This window comes from Poecilia mexicana, unplaced genomic scaffold (assembly GCF_051168715.1).
Source record: "Poecilia mexicana isolate PSO_F unplaced genomic scaffold, ASM5116871v1 scaffold_20, whole genome shotgun sequence".
Taxonomy (NCBI): Eukaryota; Metazoa; Chordata; class Actinopteri; order Cyprinodontiformes; family Poeciliidae; genus Poecilia; species Poecilia mexicana.
This window is the reverse complement of record NW_028263389.1, coordinates 23,450,046-23,477,771: the sequence shown is the minus strand read 5'-3', so window position 1 is coordinate 23,477,771 and position 27,726 is coordinate 23,450,046. Positions and strand designations below refer to the sequence as shown.

At 39.3% G+C, this 27,726-nt stretch overlaps 1 protein-coding gene across 1 annotated transcript in view; it reads right to left on the bottom strand.

Moving 5' to 3' along the window:
- Window positions 1-26,265, bottom strand: part of hecw1a (HECT, C2 and WW domain containing E3 ubiquitin protein ligase 1a) — a 129,379-nt gene extending 103,114 nt beyond the window's left edge. Inside the window, exons 1-3 of the mRNA XM_088001485.1 lie at window positions 25,950-26,265; window positions 25,606-25,713; window positions 18,627-18,721 (exon numbers count right to left, since the gene is read on the bottom strand). Of these exons, the coding sequence (XP_087857611.1) occupies window positions 18,627-18,721; window positions 25,606-25,713; window positions 25,950-26,235 (489 nt within the window). The 5' untranslated portion in view covers window positions 26,236-26,265. The remainder of the gene's footprint in view (window positions 1-18,626; window positions 18,722-25,605; window positions 25,714-25,949) is intronic.
- Window positions 26,266-27,726: the final 1,461 nt, after the last annotated feature.

The window sequence follows — 27,726 nt, the reverse complement described above, 5'->3', positions numbered from 1 at the left end:
TACGGAGCCCCTGAGGAGAAACGGGTAAAAATTCAGATAAAATGTGAACAACTTTTTAAATTCTAAAAAGAAAACCATACATAAATACAACACTCAGCTGTTTTGAAAAATATCAGGATAATGGTAACATTTTCATTAAGCGTGGCATTATCACAAGGATGCTTTTGTGTAAAACTGGACACTATTGAATTAATTATTTTACATATGCATTTGAATAACCAATTTCTGAAAAGTGTACGTAGCTGAAATACAAATTTTTGTTTACATTTTTAATGATCTTTGAGAGTTTAATTTTTGAGAGGAGTTGATTCCATAATCGGTTAATTCTGAAACATCTGAGGGTGAATCATCTTAACGCATTTCTATTTTTCTTTCTCCTTGGAGCTCAGAGACTGAGGCAGTGGATCTTATCTGAGCAGCTCCAGTGACCCTGAGCCTGGCTGAAACAAAAAAAAAAAAAAAGGAAACAAAGAGCCAACTCTTCATCTACGTCACAAGCTAAAGAAAAGACATTTAATCTATAATTATGTGAGCAAAAGGTGGCATACACTTTTATTTTCTTAATTTACTTTGTGTTTTACTCTAGCAGTTCTGCTTCCTGTGGTCTGACGGACTGTAGGGGCCGGGTTTTTGTAGGGGCCTCCCCTGTTCTTAACCACGCTGACTTGGACATTTGCACTTTCTACACATGAATTGCACCATCTTCTGCTGGACAGCTTTTTGAGAGCAAAGACCTGTTGGACGATTCTTACACCTTCTACAGAGGTCAGTGAGGTTGGATTGATTTTTCCTGTTGTCACCTGAAGGCGGATTGCAGCTTGCAGGATCTCGCATTGGATGTCTGACTGTGATCTCTGAGGAAACACCTGGCTAAAGGACGAGACCCAGGCATCATTTCTGAGGGTCTCCTATGGCAGAAAAGACCAACGGCTTCTGCCCGACTTGAGACGGAGGTTTGAAAACAATGATTCATCTGCTGTATCTCTCCCTCTCCCACACAAGGGGGGCCACATACTTTGTCCAGATTGTTCTGCACAGCGGGACTGAATGCTGCCCTGGACAGATTCTGATGGGGCAAATGGAACATCACATGTAAAGTCGGACTGAGACTCGGAGGCGGTCCTGTTTGTTGCTATGGTTGGTCCTGGGATTTCCCTCAGTCTACAGGTTGGAGACAAAATGGCTGCCAACGAAACGTTGTAGCTCTTAATGATTTTTCTAGAATTTTTGAATTGTGTGATGCCACTTTTTCTCACCTTAAGTTTATTTACAGCAAATTCATTATCTACTGCTTTTGCACTCTGACCTCTGCCATTTGACCCCCAGAATAAGTTTAACGATGCAGCAGGGTGTTAGAACTCTCTGCAGTTCGCAGAAATATTGTTTACCTGAATGATTATAACTCTGTTTGTCCAACATCTGGCTAATATGTTTCTCTCCTCCAGCATGACAACGATTGAAACAGGATAAAAGTACGGTAAAATTGTTAATTTCCTGATTTATAAAAGCACATCCAACCACAATTGGTCTAAGTTCTAATTGGTTCAAATTACAGTGGCTACAAATATAAGGACTATTATTTCAAGTTATGACTTAAATTTATTTGGAATCCATTTCAAATCTTAGGAAAATCTACTCTTCGGAAAATTACTCAACAAAATTATGGGTTTACTGCACATTTTTTCGATCAACTATTAAATTCTTTCACTGAGGTGTAAACACCCTGGTTAAATTACGTCCAACTGTTACAGTTAGCAATGAAAGAAAATTTGGGCTAAATGATTTGCATGACTTTCTTAAGAGTTTCTGTACCGAAACACTAAACAGTGTTTCAATACAGAAACAGGGGGAGATGCATGGAATCACTCTATTCAAGCAAATTCTGAGTTAATCTAATATATTGAGACATTTTTCAGTTTTGGGCTTCAGCAAAATATAAAAGAGGTTAAATCAAAATTCACAAATGTTTTAATTACTCGAATGGGTTTCTAAACTAATACTGAATATTCTGAATTGAATACATGAAAATTAACAATGATGTCAAGATTTTAAATTGTTTGATTGCTGCTTCTCTCTTGCTATAATTCAAAATAATTTGTTCAACCAAGTCATGCAGAAAGGTCTAACCTGAACATTATATCATTTAATAAATCTAGTTGTATCAAACTTCTCCCCAAAACTGCCAAAAACATTGATAAATATAATCAACACTACAAAAGAGGGTAATTCAGTTAAGTAAACATTCTATAGAAGGGTTTCAAGAGAACAAATTATTCAAAGGTTAAAATTGTTGAACTTATGGGATTTAAAACCATGATCAGAATAAAATAAGTCAGTTAAATATGAGTGACAGGGTTAACTTTATTCTTGTAAAAAACAACAACAGGCTAATCATTCTTTGAGGGTTTAAAATGGGAAGAAAATATGAGGATTCACATAAAAATTGGTCTAAATTGGGATTTACAAATTAGCAATTATTGAACCGCTTAAAGCGGGTCCAACAGATTGACAGAATAAAAAAGAATTTAGTTCTATGTGTAATTGTTGATCCAAGGTAATAATGCCTAAACATTTATCATAATCATAATTTACAGTTTTTGGTCTGAGACAAAATAAGGTTGTCTTTTATTACATGAATGGAAAATATTAGAAGGGATCTTGATTTGGCACGGATCATAAACTTTTCACACTATTGATGATATTTTACAAGCCTTTAGTATAGCGGGTTACTCTTTATTAAATGAGGACTATTTGATTGAATCTTGTTAATATAACAAAAGCAAAACATTTATGTATGGTTTAGGATTTCTGGTAAAGTTTCTATTAGGGATAAATATTATATACATTTCAAATGATATTTCTTTGATAAAACATGACTGTGGGCAGTTTTGCACATTTATTTCATAATTTGATCTTTTACATGATTTTTTGTTTCGTTTCTGATTTTGTCTGATCCTATGAATATGCCAACACTTAAAACAAAGTTATTCTTGAAGGTTGAAATGTGCTACTTAATTTAAACATTTCTTTAGCTATTATTAAGAGGAGAACTGGAATTACAAATGTTACTGATATATTGATGCTCTATTGGCTTAGTATGAGAAAAAGAAAAAAAAAACTTGATCTTCAGCTTCAAGTAGAAGCCTTTAAATAAAAAAAAAGAACATTATGTTTACTAATCAGATGATGGCCAATCTTAAAGAACCTTCCTTGCTCTCCTCATCACCTGTGGATGCTACTGTTCCCTGCCTGAGGTCCTCGGCTGTCCAGTGCATCACTTCCAACATAGAGAAGGGAAGCGGTACCGATAGAACCACACCTGCCTATCAGACGTTTTCCCAGAACCGAAAGATGACCGTTGAACTCCAGCTTTCTATAGTATAAGGGCAGTACTAGTATCTAGTGACAAAACAAAATTTTTTCATTCACTTTAATGTTCTTTATATAATCCATTGATTTCGCCTTTTGTTGTGTTTTTTCTGTTGCAGAATGAAGTCCAATCCTTTCTGGGTGTGCCGGGGTGTGAGACTGTGGGCGCCTTCCACGATTGGTGGACCGAGTTAAAGCTGAAACACTGAAGCCTCCTGGGCACTGTCGGGGTTTCCTATCGAGCTGCGCCGGCTCTACATCTGGACACACGCAGAAACTGATTTGACGGAGACAGGTCTCGCTATAGAGACTGATATGATTAGATCTTATTACTATTATTGCATTTTACTTCGAGAGCATTTTTACTTGTTTCTTCATTACAGTTCATTCATATCAGTATATTTTGACTGTGCTGCCCTTGATCCTGATTTATTTTATTGGTTTGCTGTTTTATGAATGTGTTCATTGTTCTTTGCCTTTCAATACTCAGACTTCTAAGCTTTTCTTACCATTTCATTTTGTTTAACATTACATCCTTTCTGTAGTTCATTAACTTTTAATTATTACAGTGAAATTTCAATAAGTTTGGTTTTTAAAACTAACACATTGTTTTACGCATCACTCATTGTCGCTTCATTGACTTTAAAGGATAGTACCTTAACATTTCTAATTTTACTTTTTTAAGTTTTAAGTAATATCTACCTTTTATTCATTTTACATTCTATTCATTTTAAATATTAACCTAACACTTTATTCATTTTTGCATTTTATTAAGTTTTGAAATAATCATCTTAACATTCTATTCAATTTACATTTTGGTTAACTCTAACAACTTAGTGAATATAATTTTAATACTTTTTTACTTTAAAGATGAAAATTATATCCTCCTAACACTTCACCCATTTTATATTTTCATAAAATTTAACGTTTATTCTTTTTAACTTGGATTACAAAAATATATAAGAACTAACTTGGATTACAAAAATATATAAGAAAAAAATTTCAGACTTTGTTCTTTTATAGTTCATCACCCTTCTATGGCATGGTGTTGACCTGAGGTAACAAAAAGAAATAATAAATAAATAACAAGCAACATAAAGGTAATAATAATATTTGGTTCCAGAAAATGTAATGGTTCGACTTTATGATTGATGTGTAATTACAGATGATGAAGCTCTGGCAAAACTGCAAAAATATTTTCTTCCACAAAAAACAAAAAAAAAGAGTCATGCCATGGACAGTTGAATTTCCTTTTTCTAATTTTAACCCTAACATCCTTTAACAATTTTATTTCTTTACATGTTCTTTATTAGACTGTAAGAGGGACATTGTGGTTTCGATCCACCGCCTAAGAGGCATAGGGGTGCCCTGTCCGTTTTTACCCCCAAAATTGAAATGAAATGAAATGAGATGAAATGACATGAATGAAAGACAACATCAATGACTGAAATGATGAAATGTATGTCAAGATCTGTAAAAGCCTCTGGGATGTTTTCCGGAAGGGACAGTGTCTACTCTGGGGTTTGTTTTCTCCTTTTTGGGCTCTTTTAGAGCCCAACAGGGGGTGTTGAGATTAGTAAATTAGTTAAATCATTATGATTACTATTATGTGTTGAGATGCTTTACCAAGGCCGAGAAAGAGTCACACGCTGTTAGACAAAGGGCCCATAGTAAAGAGTTACATTTTTGATTCTGTTAGACACAAAGGTCCATTTCTCACGAGAAACAGAAACTTATCAGGCCACAGAGTCATGGTGTGAGTTCAGGGAGTGTCTTCCGTCCATATAATCAGCTACCCTCCTCTTTCTCCTCAGACGCTGCACAGACTTTTTTTAGAAACTCTTCTCGGATGTAATGGTAAAGTGTCTCCTTTCAGCGCTGAAAGTTAATAAAATAAGTAAAGTCTGAATGCTTTTCTTGGCTGATTTTATGCTCCGTGTGTCAATACAAATTATGATTCATCGATTGAGACTCTCGTTCTCAACAGTAGTGAAAGCAAGAAAATAACAGCAAGAAAATAATCACACGTCAGCACTATCTACCTTTTGAATGGCACATCTTTAATTGAAGATCTCCATATTGTGTCAGTGTCTGAGTCCAGTTTATTTGTATAGCACATTTCATCAAAGCTAACAAAACAAAAACATGTTATTTTAGCTTTGGTGTTTTACTATTTGTTGCCACCCGCTTCGGATGCTGGATTGGCCGTTAGTACTTGTCAGCCCCATTGAATGACTTCAGGCGGTCCCTCTTGTGCCTCCTAGTAGGCTCAGTAAACCTACTGAGCCTACTAGGAGGCTCAGTAGGCCATACGAATCTACCATTCGTATGGCTGATCACAGCAGCTTATCACTCACAGAACTTTTTTAAAACTTTTTTTAAAAAAACCTTTATTTACAATTTATTCACAACTAGTTTGAGTGGAATATCAAGAATTTACTGCAAATAAATTCCAGATGTATCAGTCATAAGACTTTAATTTGGTATCTAAAAATAACTCAGTAAAGTGTAAAACCGGAGGGTTTTTGTTGTTGTTAGCTTGATTTAAAAGCTTTATTAGGCCCCAGCAGCTAAGCACTGCGAAGGCCTATTGAAATTGTGCTGTAAATTATTATGCTTCCATAAAATAAATTGGCTGTTTGGAGGCTTTATCATATTCAAAGACTCACCAAACTTGGCGGGCACGTCGAGACTGTGAAAAATTTACGTATTTTAAGGTCAACACAAAAATTGCAAAAGAAACAGCTCAACGGCTCCACCTAGCAACTTTCAAAAGACCCTTTCCTATTATCTTACTTCATCGTAGAAACATGAAATTTGGTACAGTTGTAGAGCTCCCCAAGACGCTCAGAATTTACAATTAATGTCATAGTGCAAGTATGACAGGAAGTCAGCCATTTTGGATTGAAGTTCCGATTTTGACACCATTTTGACCGTTTACAGCCTTCACGTTTGATCAAATTCCTCCTAGGAATTTCGATCGATCGGCCTCAAACTCATTCAGATCGTTCATAAGGCATGGCCGATTAAAAGTTATCAAAGGTTTGCATTTTCATGCCTGATAAAGGGGGGTTTCCCGGGGTCAAAATTCACCTATTCGCCATGAAATACGAAACTGTTATAACTCTTACACAAAAACTCAGAGAGGCACCAAACTTTCAGTGATTTATCATCATCGGGTGCCCTACAATACCCAATGGTCAAATGATGACATCACTTAGGCCACGCCCCCTGAGAACAGGAAGTGTCATGTTTTACTCTGAACGGTCCCTTTCTGACCCTTTAACCTAATCAAGATGAAACTGTGTCCACAGACAGAAAACATGTTGGTGTAATGTGGATTCCAACCCCGTTTGTTTTTGATGGAGGTGGTGGGCGTGGCGGCGTGGCGAAGTGACCTGTAACGCTGTTGCTAAACGATTGGCTCTAGTTTCCACAATTTTGAGTCCAGCTGCACCAAACTCACTAGGATGCATCCTTATCCATCCCCAAACAGGAATCCATAAGAGTTGTTGATGGGCGTGGCCTAATTTCTCTACAGCACCCCCTAGAATTTTTTTTAAATGATCAGCCCCAAGCCATGCTTTAACCTAGAAATATGAAACTGGGTACACATGTGTATCTTATCAGGACATACAAAAAAGTCTCTTGGACCCATGGTGCAAACCCAACAGGAAGTCGGCCATTTTGGGTAAAAACCGCCATTTCCTGTTTTTCATACACTTCGCATCTGATCGAACTCCTCCTACAGCTTTTGAGATACAGACTTCAAGCTAACTCAGCACACTGTTCAGACATTGTAGATGAAAAGTTATCAAAAGAATTCTCGTACATCAAAGCATGTGGGCGTGGCTACGTGTCAAACTTTGACTTTTCTCCATGAAACATGAATGTGCAATAACTTCCAAATGCCAGGTCAGAGCTGCATCAGACTTTCCATGTCTCATTATGGACCAGCCCTGATCACATTCACATGGTCAATTGATGACATCACCTAAGCCCCACCCCTTTCCAACAGGAAGTCACCTGTTTTTTCTGCTGGATGTCTTACTTTTACTCTATGATTCAAATGGGTTGAATGCTATGCCAACTGACATAAAGTGACATGATGATGAACTCTGTGAATTTTGGCTGCTGGCTGACCTGTGTGGGCGTGGCTAAATAGCGAATTGCAATGCTCGCCATATGTCTATGATCATCTCTAATTCACAAATGCATCATCCGATTTGCACCAGACTTTTTATGATTGACTCTGGTGAACCTCTAAAGAGCCCGATAGCTTTACATTGTAATTTGACTCCACTGCACTCCCTAGATTAATGAAACAGCTACATCTCCTCGCTACATCGTCCAATCTGCACCAGATTTGTTGTTAGTCGCCAACTTTGCATTAAAAGTGTCCTTATTTACCGAATGACACTTCATGACAACTGTCAGACATTCATAAGGACTCGTTCATGTTCATGACAGGTGTTATGTCATGTTTATGACAGTGTTATGTCAGTCTTATACACACCCCTTCAAATAAAGTGTTACCCTTTTTTTGCTGGAAAAAATACGTTGGAAGCTAGCTAAATTAACCTCTTGGAGCCAATCAGGTTCAACTGGAACTGTGCTTAATACATTTAATACATTTAATTAGCCATGATAGAGTCACATGATAGTGTTTATAGTCACTTTGTAAAATTTGATGGTTGCTGTAAACATCAGTGCCCCCATGCTGTGATGATCCTTAAAGTTTTGTTTATGAGCCCTGTCTGAATACACTGATTGCAGCTAGGTCATTTACTTGAATTAAAAACGACAGGCAGTACAGGCAAAATTCTCTCCACCTGTCCATGTCATTTATTGCTGTTGCAAGCCAGATGAAGAAAAATAAAGAACTTCCGAAATCTAAACACTTCTTTTGTTTTTTATCTCAACAGGTTCTTCTTTGATCGCATAATTTCCCACTGTCTCTCCTCCCACTCTGTCATCTTGCTCCCCCATAGACCAGCCACATCTGCAATCATGTCAATCCCCTGCTAGCCATGCCATCTCCTTATGTCAGGGTCGCCTATTTGAAAATAAGAAGAGAAAGCATAAGTTTTGTTTTCTGTGACTACTTCTTTTACATCCATCCAATTTCTAACACCCTTGTCCCTAGTGGGGTCAGGAGGAATGCTGGTGCCTATCTCCAGTGCACCCACCATGCACAGGGAGAAGGATGACCACTTATCATCCTTCAATAATGTGTGAAAACTGCTTCCACGCTTAACTCCATGCAGAAAGACCCCAGGCCGGGAATCGAACCCAAGGCCATCTTGCTGCAAGGCAACAATGCTACCAACTGTGCCACTGTGCATTTAATGTGAATTTCTTTTACACTAACCTCAAATTCTGAAATATTAATAATTCTTGTCTTTGCCTTGCTTGTGAACCTTTGGAGATAGTATTTGTTTGAAGTTTAACTAACCGTCCTGAAAGCATAACCTGAGCCTTTGCAAATTTGATGAAAGTGGGTGGAGGGAAAAGACATGGCTAAATCTGGGGATGAAGAAAGGGAGTTAAGCTTATCCACTTGTTGTTATCTTCATTGATAGCGAAGATTCCTCAAGTGACTTTTTGTCAAAACAACAGCTAGTGATAAATGTAGCGACTCTTTTTCTGTGTTGTGGAGACTTTTAAGTCAATATTGCTATGTAGCCTCTGTCCTGAGCAAGCAGCATAGGTTGCTTTGGTCCCCCTCGCTTCTAGAAAGACCTGCAGTCAATCAATTGTCTGTCCTGCAGAATACCAGTGGCAGTAGTCATAGCAGAGCAAGCCCATTCCAATTGTGTCTGCTTTACTAATGTCCTTTCACACATTTACATTTGGTAGAATAATGCTACCAATGCTACCACAATTTAAAGTGTGTAAATGGCAAAGTGACATTTCTTTTAAGCCATGTTTGATATGTACAACATTTTGTATAACAACTGAAGGTAACAAAGTTACTTGATTGTATTATGAAAAGGCACTATGTTCCTAGAAAATATTTAATACTGTGCCTTTTATAATTCATACAAGCTGGAGATTAAATCTGAAACTGTCTCTTTCTGTTTTTATTTTTTTTTTAGACTTTTCTAAGAAACTGAAGCACTATGATAGATTTTTCTCGTCTGTGTAATGGCAAAAATGACTGTGCAGTCAGTTTAATGCACAGTCAGTTTGCATTAAACTGACTGTGCATTAAACTGACTGCACAGTCATTTTTACCATTTACCAGTTTGCATTAAACTGACTGTGCAAACGAGTCCTTTTTTATATTTTCCCCCTTGAGTTGCCGTGCCCATTGCTGAGAAACTCTCTGTTTCCAAAGACTCCTACCACTTCTGGGTGACAAAGGGACACCTCTAGAACAGAACCAGAAAGTGGCAACAAGATCTGATGTATAATTTCAAAATAAAAGACTTTCAAAAAAGTACTTTATATCTTTTCCCCCTTAAGTTGCCGTGCCCATTGCTGAGAAACTCTCTGTTCCCAATGACTCCTACCACTTCTCGGTGACAGAGGGAGACCTCTAGAACAGAACCAGAAAATATCAAACACATACAATATATAATTTCAAAAATAAATCCTTTTAAAATAAGACTTTTTTTGTTTTATATTCAAAAATAAGTAGAAAGTGTAGTCAAGAGCTGCCTCACTAGTCATTTTGGGTTTAACTCAATCATCTTATTTATATACAAATTTTTCTATAATCTAAGTTGTGACAATTTGTGAATAAAAACTGAAAGCAATGATGTGGAGGTGCCAACATCTAATATTTTATTCAGAATAGAACACAAATCACAGATTAAAAGTTTGAACTGAGAGAATGTTTAAGGGAATAATATGTTGATTCAAATTTTCAGTGTCTACAAATCCCAAAAAAAGTTGGGACACAGCCATTTTTACCATTATGTGGCATCTCCCCTTCTTCTTACATCACTCAGACGTCTGGGGACAGAGGAGACCAGTTTCTCAAGTTTAGAAATAGGATTGCTCTACATTCATGTCTAATACAGACCTCTAACTGTTCAATCATCTTGGGCCTTCTTTGTCGCACCTTTCTCTTTATGATGCGCCAAATGTTCTCTGAATGTGAAACATCTGGACTGCAGGCTGGCCATTTCAGTACCTGGATCCTTCTACGTAGCCATGAGTTGTGATTGCTGCAGAATGTGGTCTGGCATTATCTTGTTGAAAAATGCAGGGTCTACCCTGAAAGAGATGACGTCTAGATGGGAGCATATGTTGTTCTAGAACCTGAACATAGTTTTCAACATTAATGGGGCTTTTCCAGGCATGCAAGCTGCCCAGGCCACAAGCACTCATGCAACCCCATACCATCAGTGATACAGACTTCTGAACAGAGCGTTGATAACAACTTAAGTTATCCTTGTCCTCTCTGGTCCGGATGACATGGCGTCCCAGTGTTCCATAAAGAACTTCAAATCGTGACTCATCTGACCACAGAACAGTCTTCAAAGTGCTTTACATGAGTTAAAAGGAAATACAAACAAAATTAACAAACTAAAGGAAAAAGAGGAAAGGACACATTAAGGCAGATGGCAACATTCAGACAAAACAATGGGCAAAACAAAGACACGAGTGAAGGCGGTGACATCAAAGGACCATGGAACGATGTCGCTGACACTCCTGGCAAAGTTTGATAGAGGTGTTGTTATCAAGGAATTTCCTTGGGAGCCTCAGCTCCACAGCTCCATGGAAACAGAAGGGGGTGAGGAGGGAAGAGCTTTGTGTTTACATATCTTCAAGGAAATTGGAAATATGCAGCCCTTCCCAGGCCACACGGGAAAAGCCAATTCAGAAACAGAATGTCTTAGGTCGGGAAGATTATAAATTTCAATCTTTCCTAAAGTCTCTCCGATACATCTCAGTTCCCAATCATCCAAATTAGTTTGGTCGTTCCACTGAGCTGAAACTAGCAACTTCTCCAAGATCGATTCCAACTCGTTAGTGAGTTTTAGAGTCCTCGTCTCAGTCCACACCAACAGTGTTTGCTAGTTCAGCCAAGTCTGTGACAAATTTGTCGATGCCCCAGGAATCCACAAGCTCCAAACAGCAGTAATCCTGTTATCATGAATAAATCCAGGGTGAATCCCACCGGGTGTGTCCCCGCTGGGCACAGGGCTCTCCTGTGCCCAGACTTCTCGTCAAAAATTTGATCAATTGCATTGAGAGATCGGTTGACCAGATCCTTAATTTATAGATTTGGATGATGTGCAAAGAAAGGCTCCAAAAATATAGAAAAATACAGGACAAAAACAGAGCAAGCAGGGCAGGCATGGGCAGGGAGGGAGCAGAGCGTCCGCCTTCATCGAGAGCAAGAGATGAAGGTTCAGCTTTTAGGCAAGAGTACCTAAAAGCTGAACAACTTATGGAAACCACTCCTTGTTTATGTTTGTCCAACATTTAGTTTTGTTTGTATACATTATGCTGTGCTATTTTAAATGATAGCACAACATAATGACTAAATAATAACTAAATAATTTTTAGTTATTTTTTAAAAAGCCCAACTAGGGACAAGTACTGCGAATTAGCTGTTGCTACTGCACCATGATGCAAACATGGGACTGCTGTTTTATTCAGTTTGTCTATGTCGATGTGTGTCTGTCCCTATCAAATAAACTTTATAATAATTTTAATATGCTTCATTACTGACTTATCAATTAATAGATACAGAACAAGATCTTAAGTGTCTACTAAATTAGATGTGGACGCACATCTAATTTAGATGCGTGTCATGATTATATGACACATCTAATGTAAGGCATGATTATAAAATCATACTCTTACTTTAATAAGAAGAGTTTGAAACGAGAGGGAGCGGCTGAGCGTTAGCACTAGTCAACAGCCTCTGTATGGGAGCCGAGAGCAGAGGGGCAAACAAAATAAAGTATGCCTTTATTTCTTACCATCTTCAACGTAGAGTCTTTAAAACCACAAAATAAAATCTGAATATTTTTCTAGAAAACTCTGGTCCTGACCTTTAAGTTTAAGTTATGATACTTCTCACATATTCAATTCCTACATATTTATAGGTTGTAACATGAAAAAATCCCCCCAAAAATAAGTTTAAAGCAACTTAAGATATAATTATAATTTACATAACTTGTTTTGAGAACCACTGCAATAAATCAATATTTATGAGGAATTTTATTAAGTAGAGTTACTTATTAAAACTCGTTTTTAGTCAGAGACTTATGTTTTTGTAAAGGTGTAGCAGAGATTAGATCTCTAAACCAAACTCATATCTAAGCAACATTTGAATCTTAGTTTGACTTCTGTGGGTCTCAGCAGGTTGTATACTGAGAAAAACACTTGTTATTCATTGCTACTTACTAGTCATTTTTGATGGTGCAGCTTGAACAAAAAAATGTAAACCACATTTTACTGTAACTTTGCCGACCCCCCCAAAATTGCTCTTAAAAAATGTCCCTGTTTATGGTCCCCCCCCAATAATGAGATGGAATCTATGCCCTTGCGTACAGGGTTGTTTTGAGGTAACAGACTGGATTTCTCTCTGCCAGTCACATAGACGACACTGGGCTGATGAATGCTTTATTCGTATAGGTCTAATTTCGACTAATTTCCAAGTTCTTTGTGTTAAACTCTTGTATGTTGAAGAAAAATTGTTTGTGTTTATTCCATTCATGTGAAGTGTCTTGCTGTTTGAAGAATGCCATCTATTATTATAATGCCAAAATCTCATCAGGCAGGCATTCTTAACCCTTGTGCGTGCGAGGACTGAGGCAAACATACGAGGACTAAGGAAAATGATACAAGTGATACGGGTGTGAGGTCAGTTGGACCCCATTTGTAAACACAAGGGTTAAAAAATAACTGAGACTGAACAATGTGGCTACTACTTTTCTGATAATCAGGTGGTACTTGGTTATTGTGAACTAAATTACTAGTTTCATTAATACAGTAATGACACCAGAAATTATTTTGTGGGTTTTTTATGGCTGCAATGTAGAAGCTTACCATCATCATGTGTGAATGCATAAATGACTGAATTTAGTGTTAAGCAGTTTGGGGTCCTCTGGCCTAGAAAAAGTGCTTTACAAGTACAGACCTTTTACCGTTTATAGTTATTCATAGTCAATAAAGAACCTATTGATGCATAACAACAGCCATTGGACACCAGGTCCCTGTTTCAGAAAGCAGGATAAATGAAAATCCTGAGTAAGTTCTGTAGTAACTATGAGCATATCCTGGGTTTTCATCCATCCATTTTCTTCCGCTTATCCGGGGTCGGGTCACGGGGGTAGCAGATTAAGAAGGGAGGCCCAGACTTTTCTCTCCCCAGCCACTTGTTCCGGCTCTGCTGGGAGAATCCCAAGTTGTTCCCAGGCCAGCCGAGAAACATAGTCCCTCCAGCGTGTCCTGGGTCTTCCTCTGGGCCTCCTCCCACCGGGAGGAGCCACCCGAGCCCGAGCCACCTCAATCGGGTCCTCTCGACTCTGAGTCCCTCGTGGATAACTGAGTTTCTCACCCTATCTCTATGGGAGAGCCCAGACACCCTACGGAGAAAACCCATTTCAGCTGCTTGTATCCGCAACCTCGTTCTTTTGATCATGACCTAAAGCTCATGACCATAGATGAGGATAGGAAAGTAGATCGACCAGTAAATCAAGAGCTTCGCTATTTGACTCAGTTCTCTCTTCACCACAATGGACCGGTACAGCGCCCGCTTCGCTGCGCCAATCTGCCTGTCAATCTCCTGTTCCCGTCTTCCCTCATTTGTAAACAAGATCCCAAGGTAGTTAAACTCCTTCACTTGGGTCAGGACACCCCACCCGACCTGGAGAAGGCACTCTACCGTTTTCCGGCTCAAGACCATGGCCTTGGATTTGGAAGCACCGATTCTCATCCCGGCCGTTTCACACTCGGCTGTGAACCACTCCAGCAAGAGCTGCAGATCACAACCTGATGAAGGCAACAGGACCACATCATACGCAAAAAGCAGAGATGCGATCCTAAGGCCACCAAAATGGATCCCCTCAACACGCTGGCTGCGTCTAGAAATTCTGTTCATGCAAGTAACAAACAGAATCGGTGACAAAGGGCAGCCTGGCGGAGTCCAACTGGAAACGAGCCTGATTTACTGCCAGCAATGCAGACCAGACTCTGACACTGGTCATACAGGGACCTAACATCCCCTATCAAAGGGCCCGGTATCCCATACTTCCAGAGAACCCCCGCAGGGTTCCCAGAGGGACACGGTCGAACGCCTTCTTCAAGTCCACAAAACACATGTAGACCGGTTGGGCGAACTCCCACTCACCCTCCAGGACCCTGCCAAGGGTATAGAGCTGGTCCAGTGTTCCATGGCCAGGACAAAAACTACACTGAGTGTGACCCCTCTGTTTTTGGAGCACACCCTCTGGTCCCCCTTTTTGAACAGGGGGACCACCACCCCAGTCTACCAATCCAGGGGAATTGACCCCTATGTCCATGCAATATTTTAGAGTCGTGTCAGCCAACACAACCCTACAATATCCAGAGCCTTAAGGAACTCAGAATGAATCTCATCCACCCCTGGGGCCCTGCCACCGAGGAACTTTTTAACTACTTCGCCGACTTCATCCCCAGAGATTGGAGAGCCCAACCTAGAGTCCCCAGGCTCAGCTTCCTCAACGTCCCGAGTCGAGGTCAGCAGCACACCATCCCCATTATAAACAGTCAACACTTTTGACTGTTGACTGTTTGTCAAAAGTGGCGCTGCACTGTTGGTGTTGCACCGCTTCCCCCTCCTGAGATGCCAGATAGTGGACCAGAATCGCCTCGAAGCCGTGCGGAAGTCTTTCTCCATGGCCTCTCCGAACTCCTCTCACCCCCGAGTTTTTGCCTCAGCAACCACCCGAGCCTCATGCCGCTTCGATCGCCGGTACCCATCTGCTGCTTCTGGAGTCCCACTGGCCAAAAAGGCCTGATAGGACTCCTTCTTCAGCCTGACGGCATCCCTTACCTAAGGTGTCCACCAACGGGTTCGAGGGTTGCCGCCGCAACAGGCACCGACAACCTTGTGGCCACAGCTATGATATACTGCCTCGACAAAGGAGGCACGAACATGGTCCACTCAGTCTCAATGTCCCCTACCTCCCCGGGAACGTGTTCAATGTTCTGCCAGAGATGGGAGTTAAAGCTCCATCTCACAGGAGACTCTGCCAGATGTTTTCCTGGGTTTTCAGTTTCAGAAAGCTATGGTAGTAAGTGTCAACTTAATACCGCAACCTACTCCATGAACCAATCCTGCTCGGTAGCAAGACTGTTTGAGCAAATCCTTAGTGGTACTTTGTAGCTGTGAACTGGGACAAGTGTCAGAAATGGCGTGTCCTTTTATGAGGTAACCTGCAGATGTTGGAGAAAAAAATACTCAGTAGAAATCTCCCTCTGTACAGGGCAATCAAACCATGATTATCATTGCGATTACCTTTATCATTTCCAAAATGATATATTTTTGAGCGTTACTGTTTTTCATTAGTCATTTTAGCTCAGTGAAATTTCAGTCTCACATCACTCATGTGAGACTGAGTGATGTGTCACTCAGTCTCACGTCACTTGGGTATTAAAGTGTTCCACTTGGGTTTAATACCAACTGGATGGTGTCAGGAATACAGCAAAACTGTTTAAATACAGCAGATGTGTGAATGTGGTGCGTGTCTCCTGCTATCATGTGGGACACCAGAATTCAATTCCCGACTCTTTATTAAAGATATTATTTTTGTCTTTTTGTGTTTGTGCACAAATAGCTTAGTTTTAGGTAAATTTTATAAAAGAGCTTTTCAGACAAAAGCCATCTCACTGCTGATCATTGTGACTTGAACATTTATAAATAACTATCTGAAAACTGTGGACATCCCTACTGTATAGTTTAGTGGGGTTCTTTATTGTCACAGACCCACAAGACTAATGGAAGAAGAACTCCACAAAATCAGTGAAAGCAAAAATGAATTTGGTAAGCCTACAAGCATAGCCTACTCATATGTTTTTGAGTGTCCAAAATACAGTAGATATTGATATTTTGCTAAGACAAATAAAACTTTTTTGGCTGTTGAATAAGTGTAGCATCAAGAATTAATTCTCTACTAAATCACACTCATGAATTAACTTGGTGTGTCGCTAACTTTTGCCATTTTGCAGCATCAACTGGTTTTTTTTTGTTTTATATTTTTTTGGTGAATATGATTTGATATTCTCCTTGTGCCCTTGTTAACAATTCTGGCAAGACATGCACACTTTCAGGGTTTTTTTTATTTCTCCTGTGGTCAATCATGTTATCTGCATTCTGTTGAGGGATTCTTCGATACTCATGCTCAGGCGTAACTTGACTCAGAATTGAGTTACCTAGTTGACATCTCCTGTTCTGAAACAGAAAACCCTGAGTATCACAGAGCTGGGCAGGTTTATTCAGACAGTATCTGCCTTCTACTCAGGGCTTGTTAACCCTGCTTTCTGAAAGGGGGTCCAGGCAGCTAAAAGGACAGTTCATCCTGACTAACAATTTGTTCCAGTTTTGTATCAGACAGGTTATAATCTAAAACAAGGCAACAGCATGTGATTTACATATGTTGCCACATGTAAATGAGTTTACCTAAAGATATTCTGTACATCAGTGACTCTAAAGCTGCTGCAGAAAAAAGTCTAGATATAATTTAGGAAACTTGGAAACACATAGTGAACCATTGAAGTTACCCAGATTATCCAGCTGAGCCTTGTCCTCTGCCTTCTCCTCTTCCCAGGCTGACCTGGGAACAATATTCCCAGCTGGAGGTACAGGCTGTCCATAACACAGACTCGGATAAGGAGGAGGTCTTCTCTGACTGCAGCATCTGATAGGGTCTGATCAACCACAATAAGCGTCAAGCAGACTGGATCAATGTTCCTCAACCTCCACTACAGATCTTCCTTCATCCTTTGACAAGGAAGAGACAGTGCTGTCCGCCCCTGGACTCCAAACAACTGGCAGGCTTACGTTGACAGGTCTGACTGGTGCTATCTGTGCTTGCTTGCTCCCTGTCTTTTCTGGCTCCTCAGTTGCAGTTATTTATATTCCTCTGTCCCCAGGAAGAAAGAGGAGATCAGGTTCTGGATCCATCAGCATTTTCCAGAGGCACACAGCAGCAAAATGCCAAGGCAACCATGGAAATTCAATCGTCTGCTAAACACTCTCTCAATGACTGGCAGGCTTTTGAAGGACAACAGGACAACAAGAATTTACCGTAAAAATTCCTAAAATCAGTTCCTAATTAGCCTCTCTGTGAATTACATGCATAACATACATTGAGAAGAAATTATCTATTCCCAATGCAATAACCATTTTTAACCAACCTAAATTACATCTAACTAGTACGCAAAGTAACATGGTTAGATGTATTCAAACATATTGACAAAATTGCAACTGTATGAATGTGTTGTATTTTGTTTGGTAAGTCAAAGAAAATGTTCAATGTCAGTGAAAAATAAAGTTGTCTTATTTATTCACCAAACCAAATTACTGCATTAAGGTGTTCCAATCACTTCCACAGCCATTGGTCAATTTGCATTTGACATTGCAGTACATTTGATGTGGTCTACTTTCACATGGAATACTTTTGATAATATGGTGTAAATGTCTATAGTTTAAAACGAAAAACCAAACCAATCTTTTGTTTTTATTAAAAGCCTGACTCTATAATCTAAAGAACAGTTAGTTCTCAGCCATCGATAGATGCTAAAGCATCAACTAAATACTATGGGGGTTTTAGCTAAATCTATTCTGATTCCCAAGGAAGTTTCTGAAAGTTTATCTTAAGCATCTAAGCTGATGACAATCCTAAGGTGTAGTTAAAGCTGCAGTAAGTAACTTCATAAAAATGTTTATTTTACATATTTATTAAAACTGCCATTATGTCCTGACAGTATAATATGAGAAAAATAACCTGTGATCAAATTGATCTCTCCTGTCTCCTCCCTGTGGTCTGCCACCTGCAGAAATACTTCGCTCCTGGTCAGAAAGAGCCAATCATGCATTTGTGTCACACCCTCCCCTTTGCTCTCTGCAGCGCTAATTTTATAAGTATTACCTACTTTAGCTTTAACAGTTTTACTCTGCTGATTTTAGATCAAATAACATTTTTTAAAGATGCCTAACTGTTTTATTGCAGTATTTATATGGAGCTTAGCTTTTATACAATTTGGACATGCATAGCTTTATGAAAAGGAATGAGGTGAAAAAGTCTCACAGGTGGGCAGCCCTTCTTGATGGTCACACTGGGTGTAGTGGCCCTCAGCGCTCCAGTGACACCGTGGTAGTACCTGAAGCAGACCTGGGTCTCTGCTGTGTAAGAAAAACATGAGACATTAATGTTTTTGAACTGGTCTCTGCTAGATACTGTCTGTAAAAGTGACCAAAAAAAACCCCAGAAGAAACACAAAAATGATCAACAGAAATAAGTGAATTAAAACTGCATATCACAGTTAAAATGCAGTGATTGTGGACTTCCGGGAGCGTCTCCAAGATGGCGGGTTAATTCTGTGATCTGTCCTGATCAGCTACAAGGAAATCTCCACAAAACTCGACAAAGAGGTTCAGTTCTTTTTCAAAATGATATATTATGCGTGGAGTTAGATCGAAAAAGAGACTGGGGGGTGCTAAAAGTCACGGTCAGGCAAGGGCTGATCTAACAAACGTTGGAAACAAAGCTAGCATGATGCAGGCCTCGGACCCTAGCGAGGAGAGCGAGCTAACGACTGCTAAGGCTATTCAGAACCTATGCAACACTATCAAAGAAATGCAAAATGACTTCACTGCTATGAAAAATGATATCAAGCAAGACCTGTACAGCTTTAAGAGTGAAATGAACAAGAAACTGGAGGAAGTTAGCTCGGACATTCGTAACCAAGCTGCTAGGCTAACGGCAGCGGAACAACGGGTGAACGAGCTGGAGACGGTGAACACGGACTTGAGAGATTCTTTGAGTTACTGCCTCAAACAGCAGAAAACTCTCCTGGACAAAGTCACCGATTTAGAAGGGAGATCCCGACGCAACAACATCCGTATTTACGGCATTAAAGAAGAAGCTGAAGGTAACGCCATGCAGACGTTCATTGCAAACTTTCTGAAAGAACAGCTCTCAATCAACCAATATCTGCAGATTCAACGAGCACATCGCTCACTGGGACCTAAACCTCAAGATGCATCAATTTCAAGATCCATACTCGTCAACTTTCTCAGATACGACATAAAAGACAAAATCCTTAAAGCAGCGTGGGGAAAGAAGATTTTCTATGATGGCAAATTGATCTCATTTGCGCACGACCTACCAACTGAGATAAACAATAAGATTAAAGAATACAGAAACATCAAGAAGATTCTGAAAGAGGAGAAAATACGTTTCCAAACACCTTACCCGGCTAAGATGAGGATTCACTGGAGCGACGGACCACGCCTGTACGCGAATGCATCAGAAGCAGCGGATGACATGAGGAAGAAGGGATACCGGGTGGACACGCCGCGATCAACCACTGCAGACAAAGAACCAGCGAACAACCAGGACGTGCACTGGAATAAAGCGGCCAGCTCACACTCCAAACGTGTGGGAGAGAAGCTCCGAGAATTTCAACGAGAGCAAGTATAAATAGCTTTCCTGAAGCAGATCCTCAATCCTTATGCAAGTATTAACAACACATTATGGAGGATCTGTATCCCATGCGGTAATTATTTCTTGTTTCAACACCCCCCCCTCACATGTAATAAGATTAATCTGATCAGGACTACTGGAGAAATGACTGTTAAGCTCAAAGGTGAAGGAACTCTGTCTTTGGCAGAGAAGGAGCCCCTAGTTAGAGTAGGGCTGTTCCTCCTACAAAGTAAGGAAAAAGGTTGTAGGATGTTGGGGCTCAGTGAAGCCCTGAGGATGGAAGTCAGCCTGTTTGTGTTAAGTTCTTTATATCTCCGTTTTCATGTTCAAACTGTCGACATGTACAAATTTGCATACAGGTATGATTAATGGTGATATCAGAGCAGCTTCATGGAATGTTAATGGTCTCAACAACCCTGTTAAGAGGAGCAGAGTAATGTCTTAGATAAAAAGGGAGAAAATTCAGATCCTACTTCTTCAAGAAACTCATTTGTCCCCTATAGAGCATGAGAAACTACAAAAATTTGGATTCAGGAATGTTTTTTATAGTTCTTTCAAGACGGCTCATAAGAGAGGTGTGGCGGTGCTAATACATAACTCTTTGCATTTTGATCTTATAAAACAAATACGAGATAGTGAAGGCAGGTATATACTGGTTCAAGGGAAAATCGAGGGAAATTTGATTACCCTTCTCTCTATCTATATGCCCCCAAATTATAACCTTCACTTTTTGAAAAAAGTGTTAAAAGTTATTTCATCAGAGTCACAAGGTATTTTAATTTGTGCAGGTGACTTTAATACTGTTCTGAATAAAAATGACACATCTAATAACAAAAGAATAAGTTCACCACAAAGTAAATTACTAAAGAGGGGAATGGACGATATTGGTTTATTGGACGTTTGGCAGGCGATGCACCCGACAGGGAAGGATTTTACCTATTTCTCTCCCCCTCATGCAGTGTTCTCAAGAATAGATCTTTTCTGGGTTTTTAAGAATGATCGACATAGACTAAAAAGCTGCGAAATCGGTACCAGAAACTTGTCAGACCACTCGCCGGTATATTTAACACTTAACTTGGATACAAGAGCAAAAAAAAAAAACATTTGGAGGCTAAATACAAGCTTGTTAAATAATAAACAGGTCATAAAAGACATAAAAATAGAAATAAAAAACGTTCTATAACTGAATGACAACGGGGAAGTCAATCCTATTATTTTATGGGACACATTGAAGGAGGTTATAAGAGGAAAATTCATATCACTAAGTGCAGCTATTAAAAAAGAGAAGGAAAGAGAACTAAACGAACTGGAGACTAAATTGAAAGAATTGGAGAACTTGCAAATCAGAAATCAACTCGATTATACCAACACACAAATCCAAGAGATAAGGAGGAAAATTTTGGATATACATAAAAAAGAGGAAGATAAAAAATATAAATTCTTAAAACAATCATTTTATGAAGTTGGGCCAAAAGCAACAAAACTACTTGCAAGAAGAATTCATAAAAAACAAATCATGCAGTCAATTTGTTCCATAACTGACCCTCAGACAGGAATAGTAGAAAACAGTTTGGAAGGCATTGATAAAGCTTTTCAAACGTATTATAAAACATTATATGCACAACAAGAACAAAGCAAAATAGAAGATGTTAAATCATTTCTCAACTCATTAGACTTGCCAACAATTGGAGAATGTCAGAATAAAAGTCTAACTGAGCATATTACTGGAAAAGAGCTGAAATTGGCGATAAAAAAGTTGAAAAATAATAAAGCTCCCGGCACATATGGTCTTCCAGGAGAATGGTATAAGGTATTTGAAGAAGAACTGTCCCCTGTATTATTAAAATCATTAAATTGGACTTTAGAGAAAATGACAACACCGCCATCATGGTCCGAAGCAATTATAACAGTATTACCAAAAGAAGGAAAAAACAAAATATTATGCAGCTCATACAGACCTATATCAATCCTTAACCAAGATTATAAGTTATATGCATCTATCCTGTCCAATAGGTTGAACGCGTTTGTCTCAGATCTGATTGATGGGGACCAAACCGGGTTTGTCTCTGGTCGACAAACTCAGGATAATATAAGACGCTCATTGCATATAATCCAGAATATACAAACAAACAAACACACAGCAGTAATGGCGAGCTTGGATGCGGAAAAGGCTTTTGACCATGTCAATTGGCAGTATTTATTCTTAGTTTTGGAATGATTTGGTTTTTCACATACCGCAATCAATGCAATTAAAACATTATATGTGTCACCTACAGCTAGGATCAAGATAAATGGCCGCTTGACAGATAGAATAAAGCTGGAGAGATCCACTCGACAAGGCTGCCCGCTCTCCCCAACTCTTTTTGCACTTTACATAGAACCTCTTGCCCAGGCAATTAGAGAGAGCAGTGATATCCATGGTATAGTAATAAATTCAAGAGAACACAAAATAGCACTATATGCTGATGATATCCTTCTATATCTCTCGAGTCCGGAGCAATCCATCCCTGCCATATTAAAGTTACTAGATACATTTGGCACCTACTCAGGTTACAGACTAAATATGGATAAAACACAAATTATGAGTTTTAACTATTACCCATCGGTAGAGATTAAAGATAAAATCCCTATTGACTGGTCTAAGAAAGCAATCAAATACTTGGGCGTATGGTTGACTTACCTTCCGAAAGACCTGTACAAAAAAAACTATGAAATTGTGAATACTAGAATTAAACAAGACCTTACACAGTGGTCTGAATGTATAATTGACTTTAATTCAAGAATTGAGGTCATTAAGATGTCAGTACTACCCAGGTTATTATACCTATTTATTTCCTTGCCTATCAAAATTCCTCATTCTCAGTTTTGTGAGTGGGACAAATTGATATCTCGTTTTATTTGGAAGGGACGAAAACCCAGAATTAAATACAGTACTCTAACAATTAGGAAAGAAAAAGGGGGTTTGTCACTCCCAAATCTTCATGATTATTACCTCGCAGCTCAGCTCAAAACAGTGGTACAGTGGTGTGACTGTACTTACGAGGCTGGATGGAAAGATTTAGAAAGCAAATGTGAAAACATCCCAATACAAGCTCTGATTGGGGATCAGAAACTTGCAGCAGCATGTCAAAAAAAATTAGATCCCCTAGTGTCATTTACCCTCTTGACCTGGTTTGAAGTGGTGAAGGAACTTAACTTGGGTATCCAGGTACGAGTTCTCAGATGGGCCGCCTTTGACTCAGACTTCATCCCCAACCAATTAGATTCTAGTTTTAAAAACTGGTCACAGAAAGGAATAACTGCATATTGCAGGATACTGGACAAAAATTCACTACCAAGCTTTCAAACACTACAAAAAAAACATGATTTAGAAAAAGGGGACTTCTTTAGATACTTGCAACTTAGACAATATATCTTTGCAAACATACTGAAAGCTTGTATCTCAGACTCTAACGAGATAATTCAATTGGTTTCACAGGCCTACTCCAAGCCTGGTAAAATTACTATTTCCAAACTTTATCAGGGATTGTTGAGATCCAAAGGAAAGTCAACAGACTATGTTAGGAAAAGATGGGAGAAAGAGTTGAATATTGAAATATCACAAGATCAGTGGGACAACATGTGTGAATCCGCTGCAACAACCTCCTCTTCAAACCATTGGCGCGAATTCAGTTGGAAAAATTTGATACGTTTTTTCAGAACCCCAAAGCAGCAGCTTTATAGAAACCCCGATGCTTCTAAATGCTGGAGGGGATGTGGGGACACAGAGGCAAATCACTCCCATATTTTCTGGTTCTGCATTAAGATAAAGACTTATTGGAGGGATGTTCTGGGGAAGATTGAGTCAATTTTGGGTCTTAAATTCCAACAACCCATCATGTTACTGCTACTCGGAGCTGTTCCTGAGGGTCTGAATGAGAATGACAAATACTTATTAAAGATCTTCAGCGCCACAGCCAAAAAGCAGATTACCCGGAATTGGCTTCAACCTGACCCACCAGCGCTCAAGGACTGGTTGGAACTGGTGGAAGAGACCCACAAGTTGGAAAAGTTAACGTTCATGCTGAGACTGCAACCTGACCTTTATAGAAAGAGATGGAGCAAATGGACTAGATCCTTAGAGAGCAATAACTGAATCAGGTCTCTCTTTCCTTGTTATTTTAAATGCTGCTCAAAAAAAAAAGGAAAGTAAATATGTTTGCTGTTTCATCCTGTATCTATCTGTTCAACTTAGTTAGAATATGAGTAATTCCTTCTGTCGACAGTCTGTTTCTGTTCTGTGTATTGTATGTGTTTGAAAAAAAATGCTTCAATAAACATAAAGTAAAAAAAAAAAAAAATGCAGTGATTGTGCTATTGTAATTACTTTAAAGTAATGCAAACTGTGTGCAGATGGGGAAATCCAGCTCTGTGGGGAAACATGGGGAGATTAGGGTCACAGTAAAGCTTTATGTTTCTTTGTCTGTTTTCACCAGACACACTCTGACACTTGGACAGGACACGCCCCAACAGCACTGCATGAGCTAAGAAAAAGCTTCATTAATCCTCTGTTTATGTGGATTAATGGACAGTAAATACAAACATTAAAATTTCAGTGGATGTTTTGGTGGGATTTACCAGAATTTAAACATGGGTATAGCTTAGCATCATCAGCATAAGAATTAAATACTTATATGATGTCTGATAATTTGACCAAGTGGAACCGAAAGACCTAATCAAAGCATGGATTTTAATGAATTATACACCACCATGGTGTCTAGGCTAAAGTATAATGGATGCCACCTGAATTGAAGCAGCTAGCAGAGGGTGTGTTCTTTGTCACTGTAGAGCTTAGTCTCACAGGTAAGTCACTTTTGGGTTTAACTACACTGTTTTGACATAAACAAACTCAGAACTCCAAACAGACAGGCAACAGCAAATGCAGTCGTCTGTACCTGTCTTTCTGTTAGATTGCATTTGTACTTTGGATACTATCTGAGCATCAAATCGAGCCCAAATTGGTACCCAGAAATGATCTGTTTTTATCATTACCTTATCATTTATTTGCTTAGATATGGCCTCAGTTCCTCTGCATGGGTTCTTATTTGTGCATTTAGATTCAGCTGTGTTCTTTTCAGGATTATCCCTTTGTTTAGTTCTAGCCTTCTCCTGCTGTTTATTTTCCTCCGTCCTTCCATCTGCTAGCTTGCTTTAGTTGTGTTCTGTCACCTCATAGTTCCCTCAGCTATTTTCATTTTCATTTAGTTAGGCTCACTGGTTTTCAGGTCATTTCTCCACTTCTTCTTCAGTATGCATACAGGATAGCCTATTGATTTCATAGTTCTCCATAGGCTCCTTCCACGATATTTCTCCATGATTGCCCGATCCCCTCTCCAAGTTCTAAGCTAGTCAGTTATTTTCTGCTGTAAGTCATCTTTAATTTTTTTCTATTAAAAAGACATCTCTGTTATATGTCTGCATGTGGGTCCTCCATAAAAAACCAACCATGAATATTAAACCTGCTGTTTGAGGATCACAGATAGTTTTGATTTTTTATTGTTTTTTTATCTTCTGGTTGCTGCTGTTGTTTTGAGATACTTACAATTTCTAAAATTGGAGCTGGAATCAATTTTCCAAACTATTTGTCCCTTGTGAGATCCACTGATGCCTCGATTCTTGTAATCAAGAAAGTTCTCTGAAAGAATCTCATCTAGAAAGAGAGATAAAACCGATTAGGACACACTGATCGGCCACTAACAATAATAAGATATGAACGGTCTCATGAGCTTTAACATTTTTTTTGTTTAGAATATTGGACCAATTTCCTACACAAAATAAAACAATCCAGTTTATCCATGGCATTGTTTGGGAAATATATAAGTAAAAAATAAATGTTCAATAAAACATGAAAATAGTGGAAATAAAAATGAGTAATATCTAATTTACCAACAAGATACATTCCAATCCAGTCTCCAGCATCCACTTCCTCCTTGATGTCCCATTTGATGAGCAGATCTTCAGATTGGCCTATGGTGTAGTGGGCAGAGCTAATGGTGAGTGTGGACCGGGTGTCGGGTGAGACCAGGTCGGTGTCACTGGTGGAGCGTTGTAACCCCAGCATAAAGGCCTCCTGGTTCAAACCGTTGACTGCACATGTGTCTGGATCACAGCTGTGACGCGCTGCACCTTTGCAGCACTGGCGGGGTTGCCCACTGCGGGTCGGAGAGGACATGGCAGCCAGGCTCAGGAGCCGGTTCTGGTACAGGTTCTACATAAACATACGCAGCAAAAAATATAGTGACTGGATCTTTTGTTGGTATTTTAGTGCATGCTCTCTTATTGACTAACTACAGCTGCTGACATCAGTTTAATACCCCTTCAACTCTATCACTTTTTGTCATGTTTTAGCATAAAACTGTGAGGCTCAGGTCTCATGAAACCGAAATTACAGCTTGATCGTTAGATTTCAGAAAGGGTAACATTGCACATCACCCTGAACATTCTAATCATATTGTGAGACATGACAGAAAACCTTGTCAGACTAGATGTGAAGATGGACAAACCTTACAATGTAAGTAAAAAATATTAATCCCCTGGGATGATTTTACTTATCAACTATTATTCCAGGATTTCTCTATATTTTGCTACATTCATATCACCTTCTACCTTTGTAAGACTTCCAGGATCTGCTGCCGAGAAGCCTCCCCACAGCGTTATGCATCCACTACCATGTTTTACAGTGGAGATGGGGTGTTTGTGGTGACATAGAGTGTTTGGTGTCCGCCAAGCGCACCATCTTATCTGATGGCCAAAATACTCAATTTTGCTGTCATCAGACCAAAGAACTTTCTCCGTCTTCTACATGGAGTCTCCCACATGCCTTGCTCCCCCTGTTGTATCTCACAGAGCAGTATTCAGAAGTTCTACATCATCCTGGATCAGAAGCCCATTCCTTGTGTGGCACAGACTGCAGAGGCTGCCTTCGATGAACTGTTTAAGGCGCACTTTGTGTTTGCTGTGTCCTACGATGCAGCCCTCCTCAACTTCTACACATTCATCCAAACAACAGTTTATGGGATCAATGTGGCAACAACAAAGGAGAGCCCCAGAGTCAAGGAAATCAGAGTGAGAATTAACAACACTTAAATATGCCAACATGTTACATTTGTAAGGTTCAGCACAGAAATTCTTCAAATCTTTTTCAGCATTTGAAATTTAGTCATGCTTTATATCCAGGGTACAAATTGCGTTTGAAATGTGGGGAACATAGTTGTTCATCTGTTTTTTACACATATTCTGGGTTCAAGAAGCACTTGATGAAAGCACATGGAGACACTATTGCCATAGATTCTGTTTATGTGGACAATGTTGGAACAGATAGTGTTGAGACCAATGATGTTTGTGCTGATGACCCATTGAGTAGTACTTCTGTTAGTCAACAAAGTCTTCCAGAAAAGAGGCAGTTAATGGACATGTGTAGCTCTGTTATTGCCCAAGTTCAAGCAACTGGAGTTTCTGAAAATATTGTGCAGTCTTTAACTTGTTCAATGGAAGAGGTTGTTAATGATGTTCATATTCAGGTACAGGATGCTGTTCTTACATGTCTATCATCTGAAGTGAATGAGCAAACCTTAAACAAAGTCAAAGAATGTTTTGAGAACATAGAAAATCCATTCACACACCTTAACACTGAAACAAAGAGGCAAAGGTATTTTGAAAAAAA